At 44.5% G+C, this 12,172-nt stretch overlaps 4 protein-coding genes across 4 annotated transcripts; 3 read left to right on the forward strand and 1 right to left on the reverse strand.

The window, feature by feature from the left end:
- Nucleotides 1–399: 399 nt before the first annotated feature.
- On the forward strand, nt 400–3,098 carry SAMD00019534_049990 (hypothetical protein; the record flags this gene model as incomplete). The annotated part of the gene is made up of 5 exons (XM_012899470.1): nt 400–1,035; nt 1,103–1,381; nt 1,452–1,712; nt 1,784–2,965; nt 3,084–3,098. The coding sequence occupies 5 exons, from the start codon at nt 400–402 to the stop codon at nt 3,096–3,098; spliced, it is 2,373 nt and encodes a 790-aa protein (XP_012754924.1).
- Nucleotides 3,099–5,828: 2,730 nt separating this feature from the next.
- SAMD00019534_050000 (hypothetical protein) lies at nt 5,829–8,792 on the forward strand (the record flags this gene model as incomplete). The annotated part of the gene is made up of 2 exons (XM_012899471.1): nt 5,829–6,158; nt 6,228–8,792. The coding sequence occupies 2 exons, from the start codon at nt 5,829–5,831 to the stop codon at nt 8,790–8,792; spliced, it is 2,895 nt and encodes a 964-aa protein (XP_012754925.1).
- Nucleotides 8,793–9,215: 423 nt separating this feature from the next.
- On the forward strand, nt 9,216–10,028 carry SAMD00019534_050010 (hypothetical protein; the record flags this gene model as incomplete). The annotated part of the gene is made up of 2 exons (XM_012899472.1): nt 9,216–9,378; nt 9,445–10,028. Coding segments are annotated over 2 exons (747 nt in total), but the record flags the coding sequence as incomplete, so codon positions are not given.
- Nucleotides 10,029–10,057: 29 nt separating this feature from the next.
- SAMD00019534_050020 (hypothetical protein) lies at nt 10,058–11,365 on the reverse strand (the record flags this gene model as incomplete). The annotated part of the gene is made up of 3 exons (XM_012899473.1): nt 10,058–10,345; nt 10,411–10,647; nt 10,706–11,365. Coding segments are annotated over 3 exons (1,185 nt in total), but the record flags the coding sequence as incomplete, so codon positions are not given.
- Nucleotides 11,366–12,172: the final 807 nt, after the last annotated feature.

Below are 12,172 nucleotides of genomic sequence, written 5' to 3' on the forward strand. Positions count from 1 at the left end.
TGTTGTGAGATACTTGTCTCTCACTTCCAACTCATTTTTTTCAATAAATTGGGAAAGGAGCTTTGCTTTCACTTTTCTTTTGTACCTTCACTGTTCAATAAGTCGTCATTGCTCATTAGCTTACAACAACAAATATCAAAGTTAACTACATTCATATATACATACATACATACATACATACATACATACATACATACATACATACATACATCATACATTATAAACGACAGCAAACAAACAAACAAACAAATAATCATTGTATATTATTGTACAATAATACCAAGAAAAGATAGTTTAGATTGATTGATTGATTGAAGGAAGATTGTCGACTCTGGATTTGGATTAGGATTAGGATTAGATAGGTAGTAATAGTCACTAGTAGTTGGTCCGGTGTGGAGAATGAATGGTCGTGGCACATCTCCCAACCATAACAGCAACATCAACGGCAACGGCAACGGCAACGGCATTGGTATTGGCATTGGTATTAGCAACAACAACAACATCAACAACAACTTTAATAACATAAACAATAACAATAGTATCAACAGCAGTATCCATATTAGTAATGTCAACACAGCAGCAGCAGCCGTCGCAGGTATTGGTGTTGCCCCAGTTATGGCGGCATCATCAATAACCGATGAGTTGGACGCTGTCGACGTGGAGTTTATATATAGTCTCTTGGAGCACTCCAAGAGTAGCAACAACAACAATGCCGTCACAATCACAACAGATTGCATTACAGTGTCTTCACCGACACCTACACACAAGAATAATACCTCATCAACATCATCACTTCCAACAAACATCAATAACAATAACAACAACACATTACACCAGCTCAACAGATCGACTTCGCCCACTGGTCATAATAGTAGACTGCGAGGTAGCGGCAATGGTCGAGCACTGCTAAAGAGCAGCTCTGGCAGCGAGATCGACGAGGGCCGGGGCGTCAAGATATACTTTGGCAAGCTTTCCTCCAACTCTGTGCCCGACAAGACCATCGTCTACTCACCCGTGAACAACATGCGTTATCATGTATGTCCCGTCCACCATCAAGCATGATCACTTGAACACTCATTAACACCTATACACACACGAACAGGTTAAGGACATTATTGCAATGCTCAAGGACCCTGTGTTGGGCCTGCCGATCAAGGACAGGTACAGCGGCTTCCAGTATCACAAACTGTGCTTCACAGGCTTTGAGATGGTGGATTGGTTCATGAAGCATGGCATCTGCGTGAATAGGAATCATGCGACTCAGCTTGGCCAATACCTACTGGACAAGTCAATCCTACGACACATCTACTGCGATCAACCATTTCGCGACAACAACATGCTATATTGCTTCAAAGACTTCCAAGGTGTTAGCGACGACAAGGTATGAATGTGTCCCATGGAAAATCGTCCAATAACTTGTTATTGACTCAATCAATCAAACATCTCCTCAGATATACTCATTGGTTCAGTTTATGAAGAGAGATCAGACAGGTGTGGAGCGCATGGACAGGTCCAAAATGTTTAGGAAGTATAAGGACTGCTTTGTTGGCTCCGAGGCCATCAACTGGCTGCTAAAGAATCAGTCCGAGTATGTGACGTCCAGAGAGGATGCTGTCAAACTGTGTCAAGAGATCATGAACCTTGGCCTTGTAGTATCAGCATCCAATACCAAAGACATCTTCAGAGATGACAAGACCTTTTATGTATTTAGAGTATGTTGTTGTTAATGTGATCGATCAATCAATCAAACAATCATTCAATCAATCTAACTCTTTCCTTCCAGAACATCATATTTGGAGGATACCTGGGCAAGAAGAAGAAGGATACACATGAGCGTAAGATCAAATGGTTCGCATTGCGTGAGGATGGTGAGAACATATTGTGGTACTCCAACTCACCAAAGGACCCTCTGACCAACAAGGGCATCGATCTGAGCAATGCCTATATTCGCGAGTGCAAGTGCGGTGGCGGCACCGAGTGCTTTGAGATCGTGTCCTACCAACGCATCTTTTGTCTAAAGAGCTCCAACCTGACGTTCCTCAAGCTGTGGGTGGAGATACTGTCGGTCAACACGACCACCATCAGTGATGAGAACTCGCTGTTTGATGAGGCCGAGGAGAACATCCATTATGACTCGATCAAGCAGACCGATGCCTTCTTTGAGGCCTTCAATCCAGCATCGCACAATGACACGCCCAGCGATGGTACCTCCTCGCCCACCTTCACCTCGACGCTCAACACACCCTCGTCTCTTCCACCCGAGTATCTATCGGTGAATGGTGCCGCCGTTGTCAATGGCAATGGAATTGGTAGTGGCAATGGCAATGGCAATGGTAATAGCAAGGTCAGTGGAAGTGGCAATGTCAGTGGTCGAGGCAGTGTCAATGGAGATGGCAGTGACAATGGTGATGGCACAAACATCATCATGGCCAATAACAACAACGACACTGGCAATGGCATTGATCACAACACCAACAACAACATCAGCAGTAGTATTAGTAGTAACAGCAGTAACATTAGCAGCAGCAGTAACAATACATTGGAACAACAGATATCAAAGAACATGGAGTCCTTCAGGTTGGAAGAGCCCAGTGGTGATGATGAGGAACAAGTTCGAGAGGCAGTACAAGTACAAGAGAATGTGCTGGAACATGTTCAGGAGGAGCAATTGGAGCAAATGGAGCAAGAGGAGCAAATGGAGCAAGAAGCGGAGCAAGAGGATGCCAAGGAGGTGGAGGAGGAGGCCAATGAGGTTGACATTGTCGAGGAGTTGACCTTGGAGGTCATCATTGGAGACTCATCACTACCTGAAGTTGTAGCCACAAATGATGTTAACATCGACAGTAGTAGTAGTATTATCAATAGTAATAGTAATAATGATAGCAGCAGCGACAATAACAGCAATAGCAGTTGTACTGTGCCATCCCAGCCATTAGGGCAACAACAACCAGTCGAAAGCGACAGTGTATATATCAATCCGCACAACAACAACATCATCAACGACAACAACAACGACAACAATAATGATGATCACACCACCAACGACAACGACAATAATAATGTCAATAATGATCATCCACAAGAAGAAGAAGAAGTAGAAGTAGAAGTAGATATTGACACCAGGTTGGATGATCTATCTGTATCGTATTCTTCTTCCTCTTCTTCTTTGTCAACAACATCGACAACTGCGGAAGTAACAATAACAACAACAACAAAGACAACAATCAAAGAGGATGTCGATGATGTAACAATCAACGAGTCAAAAGACGATACCATCTTGGAACAGCTGCAACAAGGTCAAGATCAAGAACATGGACAAGAACAAGAGCAACCAACAAGAAGAAGCCAGTACTAGTTCTTAGCTTGTTTGTTGTTGGAGGCTGTGTGCTACAACACATAACATTAAACAATTTGGCGACGACATCTATGTCGTTGTCCTTTGGTCCGATCATCTTCCAACATCTGCCAAGTAGACAGCCAACATGCATGGCATGCATCACTAACGACGCAGTCTTTGGAGGACAAGAGTAAAGTGAACTTCTGTCATCAAGTTGAGGCGTAGAACTTGGCACCAAGTTGTGTGAGTGAACGTGGTTCATCGGTTTGATCAACAGGCACATCAGCAACGTGGGGGTCTTGAAGTCTCGGGTTGGGGCCTGTAGAGTGATCGATGGCTTTCGTTGGGGCTAATCACGTTATTTTGATTTTTCTTTTGAACGTGCTCAATAGTCCTCAGTGGACGTCGAGAGTCATTCATTCATTATCGATGTATTGTCATACACACATTCTTTTTCTTCTTCAACATATCATCAAACAATCATATACAGAGAGATAAACAAACAAACAAACTTAACACAACAACACAACCAACCAACAAAGGATCACCATCAAAAAAAAAAGAGATAAATAACATTATCCTTTTTTTTTTAATCATTTTTTTTTTCCCAGTGCCGTCACCAAGCAATCGGATCACTGCCACCATCCTACTATTCAACCAATCAATCAATCCCTTAGTCCGCCATTACTTCCCCAGGTCCTAAAGGAATATTCATCTTACAATCCATCACCTATTCTCCAATCCAATCCAAACAAGTCAAACACAGCAACTTGCACACACTCAGTAACACCAAGGATACTAGTATTTGCAATAGATATAATGTTGATTAGAGTCGGCTCAAGAAGTATATACCAACAGAAGTTACAATTATTCAATCATCAGGGTCTCAACCTGTTGTCATCAATATCAAACATTAAGCAACCGAAACAACAACAATCATTGTTGAAGAAGCTGCTATAACATAGAGTCAACGGTCAAGAGTCATCATCAACAACATCATCATCAAGATCATCATCATTGCCAAAAGTGTAGGTAGTCAATCCAGTCAGTCCACATCATCAGTCCACTTTCATTTCATTCATCATCACCACACACACACACACACACACAACACGCGGTAACATCTTCAACATCCAGGCGATCCAAGGACCTAAACATATTCCCAAGCCCCCTTTGGATCGTCACATACCAAATCAATCAATCAGATCCATCCATACCAACAAGTTTATGTGTTTGTTTCATATGATGTGTGTTCTGATTGACAACAACAACAACAACAATAACAACGACAACAACGTTGTAGTGATTAAAATTAGATGTGCGGAAGTAGTGTTTATTTCATCTGTCTGTCTGTATATGTGGCTATTTGTTCAAGTTCGTCTTGGTGATTGTGAATAACTTCCACACACTCATCACTACTGGTATCCAACCCCTACCACCTCTCTATTATAGTAGTATGAAAGTCTCAACTACTACGTTTGGCAGGTGATCACCCGCCTCATTCATTCATTCCTTCGATCATTCATATCAACGCACATAAATTTATGTAATAGTGGTTGTTCAATCAAAGTTTGTTGCGTTGTTGTGTTAGTAAGTGTGTGTGTTTGTGGAAAGAGAGAGAGATTGCGAAGGGGGTGTTGGATGATGAACAGCCAGCCAGCGGCTTGGTGTTGAGAGTTCTTGAGTGAGTGAGTGAGTGTGATCAGTGAGTGTGTTGTGTGATTGAGTGAGTGAGTGAGTTAGTTAACAACGTTAGTGATATAAATATAACAACACAACACATGATCATTTGTGATTCACGAGCGCGCGCGCCTTACCCTTTGCATATACTCTTTGGGTCACTCAGTCCTCATCTTTCATCTCTCAATCAATCATCAATCATCAATAATCATCAATAATCATCATCATCATTCCAAGCTACATGTTATCATAAGCAAGCAAGATTAAAGCTAGATAGACCACATCGAGAGAGAAGAAAGAAGGAGTGATCACCTTCATTCATTTTCCCTTTCATACATTCATTTCATTCATTCTCCCTTTCATTCGTTCATTCATTCATTCACAACACACAACACATAAACACATGCAACTGTAGCAGTAACATGTCTAACAAGCTGTCTCTATCACTTTCATCATCAACATTATCATTATCATCATCATATACAGACCACTGACTTGCTCACAGTCTAGAGTTAGATAGAGTTCGAACAAAGGCAGAGGAGAAGAGGAGAAGGTGTGTGAGGCTCACAACGACACAAAGAGAGATAGACAAGAGAAGTGAGCAATAGTACAATCAATCAATCAATCATAACAACAACAATAACAATAGCAATAGCAATAGCAATAGTCACGTCAAGTGAGCGAGAAGGATTAGTAGCATAATTCTTTCCTCCCTGGAGTATTCAACACAATAACAGCAAGCAAGCATAGCATAGCAGGCAATCAGGCAGGCAGTAATAAGATATAATATATATAACCTACACAAACTCTCATGTCAGAGGTACACAGTTACGACAGACATCATGATCATCACAGACATGATAAGCACGATCGACACGACAAGCACGATAAGCACCACGACAAGCATCACGATAAGCACGATCATCACTATAGCGATCATCATGACAGCGAGCGAGCTATGATGGAGAAGAGACTGAAGAAGTACCCCAGCGATGCCAGCAAGTACGAGCTCAAGGAGGCCATTGGCAAGGGCGCCAGTGGCTCCGTCTACAGAGCCATCTGTCTCACAAACAAAGACATCGTCGCCATCAAGATCGTCGATCTCGAGCATTGCAGGAATATATCTCTCGATGAGCTTAGAGTATGTTGATTGATAGATCAGCGGGCGAACCAGTGAGCGATACTAACAAGTGATACATCAATCAAACAGAAAGAGATACAGGCAATGAGTATGTGCAACCATCCAAACGTCGTTATATATTACACGAGCTTTGTGCACAACGAATCATTATGGGTCGTGATGGAGCATTTGTCGGGCGGCTCCTGCTCCGACATTATGAAGCTGTCCTTCCCACATGGATTTGAGGAGCCGGTCATCGCAACGATACTGCGCGAGACACTCAAAGCCATCATCTACTTCCACAAGGCCGGACGAATACACAGGGACATCAAAGCGGGCAACATCATCATTGACTCGAATGGCACCGTCCACCTATCGGACTTTGGCGTCAGCGCCACACTCGTCGACACGGGCGATACCAGTCGCAACACCTTTGTCGGCACGCCCTGTTGGATGGCCCCCGAGGTCATGGAGCAGGCCAACTACGACTACTCGGTCGACATCTGGTCGTTTGGAATCACCGCACTCGAGCTGGCCAAGGGTCGCGCACCATTCGCCGAGTACCCGCCCATGAAGGTGCTGCTGATGACCATGCAGAACCCGCCACCCCAATTGGAGGACGACAGCGAGGCCAAGTGGTCCAGTGGCTTCAAGGACCTGATCGAGCGATGTCTCCAGAAGGACCCTGCCAAGCGTCCACAGCCCACCAAGCTTCTGGAACACAAGTTCTTCAAACAGGCCAAGCGCCCCGACTACATGATGGCCAACGTCCTATCCAAGCTACCACCCAGTGAGCAGCGCTACAAGATGCTGTCACATGACAGCAACTTTGCCATGCTGAGGAACACGTCGGCACCGCACGTCAGCAATCACAACTCCAATCATAAGGACGGATGGATCTTCCCCGACGCAAACGACAATGGCGTCGCCACACAGGAGCATTCGAACGTCCTGTCGCCAGCCATGACGCCCCTCGTCACACCGACCATATCACCAACAGTCACACCCAACCCAAGTCGAACGACCACACCTAACCCAGCACAGGCCATGGGATTGTCTGGCAGTACCAACATGTCAAAGTCCATCGGCGGCCCACTACAACAAGGCAACATTGGCCACAGCCAGGTACACAGCCATTTGTCGCTGTCCCAGCCCACGCCAGTCTCGACCGTCAATATCAACCGCCTCATTGACGAGGCGTCAGCAAAGAGCCCGATCACACAGCATGCACCCACGCTCGTCACCACGTCGCCCAAGCTGACGTCGGTCAACTCCAACTCGTATGCACCGGACCTCTCGGTGTCCAGCAACATCCAGTCACCCGTGTTGATAAACACTGGCTCCAAGCCACCCTCGCCCACCTCCGAGAAGGACCCCCACTATAACTCCGCCCGCACCAGTGGCGGTAATGTCCCATTGCCGCCATCAAAGATCAAGTCGGACAGCTCCCGCCAGTCGTCGCGCGGTTCGTCATTGTCTGACAGCGGCCACTCTGACGACTTGTCACGAGATTCCAGCTCGGACGAGTACCACAGCAGCCGCCACGACGACAGGAAGAGCAAGCAGAATAGACAGCGAAGCAAGAAGCATCGCGACAAGGAGAGAGATAAGGAGAGAGACAGGAAGCGCGACAGAGATAGACATGGCGACCGCTACGTCGACAGGAGCAGGTCGCGCTCGCGCAGCACCCACAGCCATCGCGACCGAGACAGAGAGAGAGGAAGAGAGAAGGAGCGTGACAGACACACCGAGCGAGACAGAAGCAGGTCCAGGTCGAGGAGCAGGGGCCGCAGTGAACGCTCGAGGAGTCGTGACCGCTCAAGAAGTAACCACAGCCACCGTGACCATCGCGACAGAGACCGCAGTCGCGACCGCAGTCGCTCTAGGTCCAGGAGCAGTCACAGCCATCGTGACCGAGACAGAAGCAGATCCAGGTCGAGGAGCAGGGATCGTGACAGAAGTCGCTCGAGAAGCCGTGATTCCTACCACCGAGACAGAAGCAGATCGAGAAGTCGCGACGATTACCACCGCGACCGCAGTCGCTCACGAAGTCGTGACAGGAGCAGATCAAGAAGCCGTGACTCCCATCACCGTGACAGGAGCAGATCGAGAAGCCGTGACTCCTATCACCGAGACAGGAGCAGATCGCGTAGTCGCGACGACCACCACCGCGACCGCAGTCGCTCCGGCAGCAGGAACAACAGGAGACGTAGCAGACGTTACAACAACAACTACAGAGACAGAGATAGAGACCGCGACGAGTCATCCGACAGCGACAGGGATCACAAGTCAATGTCGTCCAGCAGCAGTCGCTACAAGAACAAGAAGAAGTCTTCGTCGTCTGAGTCGGAGAAGATCCAGGGCAAGCTGCTCAAGCAGGCGCAGGTGATCTCCTACCTGGAGGACAAGATCTCCAACCTCACCAACTGGATCCAGACACAGCACCAGATGACCACGTCGCATCAGAGCGCCATCGATCCAGCCATTATCAACCGTCTCCAGTCTCAGTTGGACACACTACACAGTGAGAACAATCTGTTGCGTAGTGAGAACCACCAGCTTAAGAATGTCGTGGGCAGTACATCCCTGAACAACTCGACAGCCAGTAGTCCACTACGATACAGTGCCAACATTGAGAGACCACAATCACAATGATGATTATGATGAAGGAGTACCTACCGGTCCGGTCCACATCATCAATCAATCAGTCAATCGCATCATTACCAACTACTTCCATCCATCCATTCATTCATCCATATACATATTCAATCATAACTAATAGCCATCCGGCTTTTTTTTTTCTGGACAACCAACCAATCCATTAACTCATTGAGTAAACAATCACTTTCAATGAGGGTCATCCAACATCCATTGCATAATGTTTGTTGATGGCCCTCCATTAGCTCGCAACAAATGTGTAAACTTATTATTATTAGACTGGACTTGATCTGAAAGGTTCCAGATTGATTCTTGGAATAATTTGATCATCAAAGCGCAGTGATAAAACTTTAGACCCATCCCAGGATAGATCAATTAATTACTTGTAGATAATAAGAATATACATAATAATATAGGATGGCAACAACATTATCAATCATTGGAACTGCAGGTAGAGACTTGACCAAGCCAATGTCTATTCTACAGTATGAATTCATGTGTGTATCAGTTCAATCGTTTATGGTCATCAATAAGTTGCATACAAAGGAACTTACACTGGTGAGTGGAGGTGCAGCTTGGGCAGGTAACTATCATACCATCTTCAATCAACCAATGAATCGATCAACTAACATTTGAATACTCAATCTAGATCATGTTGCCGTTGATCTGTTCTTAAAGTCATATCCTAGATTTAAATTGATATTGTATTTACCTTGTGAGATTGTTAAAGGAGAGGATGGCACTTATCAATACTTGGACAATGGATCAAAGGATTGGAGGACAAATCCAGGTCGTACATCAAATATCTATCATAATTCATTCAAGTCTATAATTGGAAGGGATACAATCCAAGAGATAATTGATGCAAAGGAATTGGGTGCAGTGTTGGATACTAGTTCCAAAGGATTCCATGATAGGAATACAAAGGTATCAAAGTCAGAATACTTGGTCGCATTGACATTTGCAGAGGGTCTCGCACCATCTAGTGGAGGCACACTGGACACATGGAACAAGTCCAAATCCATCAACAGGTATCACTTCACTGTGAAGCCAGTATCGACACCATCGTCCAAGAGGGATAGAGATAGAGATGATGATGATAATGATCAAGAGGAGGAGGAGGAGCAGGATGGCTTTGAAGAGTCGAGCAAGATCATACCCAAAGATGAGGATAGGCCACCACTCAAACAAATGAAGAAGTCGACGAAGAAGACGACGAAGAAGAAGGCCATTAAATAACATTTACCTTTGTTATATTATTCGCCAAATAGTGATGGCAAACTGATCATGAATGGTGACTTGGTATCGCATTTGCTACCACAGCAATCTGGATACTTCTCGCGACATTGTGGCTCCAATGTGGCAGCAGTTCGGCCACTGCATGGTACACATTCAAAGCCCCAGATGTTTAGACATGTTGATACACGGACTGATCCACACTTCTGTCCAGTGCTTGGCGAATAACAGTCCACTCTATTCGGGCACTCTACACTTGGCAAGTGTTCCTTCAATTGTTGCCATATTCCTTTCTCTCCTTTGATATATGTCATCTATGATAGGGTGTTAGTTAGTGATCAGATATCAAATCTGAAAGTGATCACATGATCGATCATACATAGAATTGATCACGACGTGTATATATCTGATTGACAGGGAATCCATAATCGTCTTCAACACCACTGAGTCCTGCGCCATCCGTTGCCACATGGTTACAACGAGGTGATTGTGATCCGATGAACTTCTTGCCCTTGAAGCGCAACTCGAGGTATCTATCATGATTCCAACAGTCGCAATGTTCCAAAAGCACAGGTGGCTTTGGAGTGTTTGGCTTGTTCTCAACAACATGGTCTCCCTGTGATGATCCAATGTCAGTCCGGAGTTTGTTGCTCATTCATTGATTGTATACATACATGTTTAAGTACCCATCCTTCAATGTCATAGAAGTCTGTGATCATCTGCTTACATGCTGATCGATGAGCCATCCACGCCAACACCTTGAACTCTATCTGACCTTGGAGTGTGACTGTGATCAACTCTTGTGGACGCATCAAGTCCAGAGACAATTGATTGCGGATACTCTTTCGTTTAATTGGCTTGTCCACGCGCCAATCATATTGAGGATGTCTTGTGTGCAAGAAGAAGGCCGATGTTGCAAATCTGACGGATGCATCCTCATTGATGAGTTGTCTACTCCTCTCAAAGAACTCAAAGATGTCCTTGGACACGTCGACATCCTCCTCGACGATGATCAATGAGTCCAGTGCTGGGAATGCTCTCAAAGTGTAGTTGAGGCCTCGTACCAGGTTCTTGAATGCGTTGTAGGCATTGCCATAGGTGTGATTGGAGGTGGAGGGTGTCTCGATGTGTCTGACCGACTTGAAGTAAGGCATGGCCTGATCGTTGAGCATGGTGGTCATGCGATCGTAATGTCTACGATCATTATCCAATGGTATAGACTGTGTTACAACCAAATGATATTGATTCGATTGATTTGCCTGCATCATACTATCAAGGCATCGTTTAAAGTCATCCATTCTCTTATATGCCATTACCAATATGACCTTATTATCAACTGCATCCACAACATCAACAGTCTCTTGTTCATTTATCATTCTAATTGTTAACAATTGTTGTTGTTCATTCTGTTGTTGTTGTTGTTCTTGACAATATGATACAACTACAATAAATAATAATAACAACAATAATAATATATTATATCTATTGAGTAAATGCATTATAATATATTTGTATATATGTATATTAGAACAAAGAATAAGTCAATGAATCAAACAATGATTCATGCATTGACTTTAACGACCGTAGTTAAGATCTGAAGTTCACCCATTTCTGGAAACAAGTTGAACATTCACCCAAGCTCTGTTCATTCTCAGGTTGTACTTTATTATCTCAAAGTTATCAGTATTATTACATGTAATAACTATACAATAAGTCTTATTATTGATGTGATTATATTCTAAATAGTTTAAGTATGTTGAACTATTACGTTGGATAACATTTGCAACTTCAATGCCACAAGTAACAAGTGAGCAAGCAACAAACGAACAAGCAAGCAAACAAACCTCAAGCGACCATAAGATGGGCGCCCATTTAGTGACAGACCATGGACGAAATGGGATGTAATGATCATGATTGATTGGAACATTACTTACTAACTTGTACATCTTGTTCGCACAAGCGAACAAACTGAACCCGAAACATTGGGGACGGACGGGACCATCTCTCGTTAACTGAATAGAGACGCCAATCATTCCCACCTTAAGAGAGCTCGGAATCATGATCATATGGATAATTCTAAAGACCAAAGTACAAGTACTAACATATATATCACATTACAGATCTACACCAAACCAAATGAA

This window comes from Acytostelium subglobosum, assembly GCF_000787575.1.
Source record: "Acytostelium subglobosum LB1 DNA, scaffold: scaffold9, whole genome shotgun sequence".
Lineage (NCBI taxonomy): Eukaryota > Evosea > Eumycetozoa > Acytosteliales > Acytosteliaceae > Acytostelium > Acytostelium subglobosum.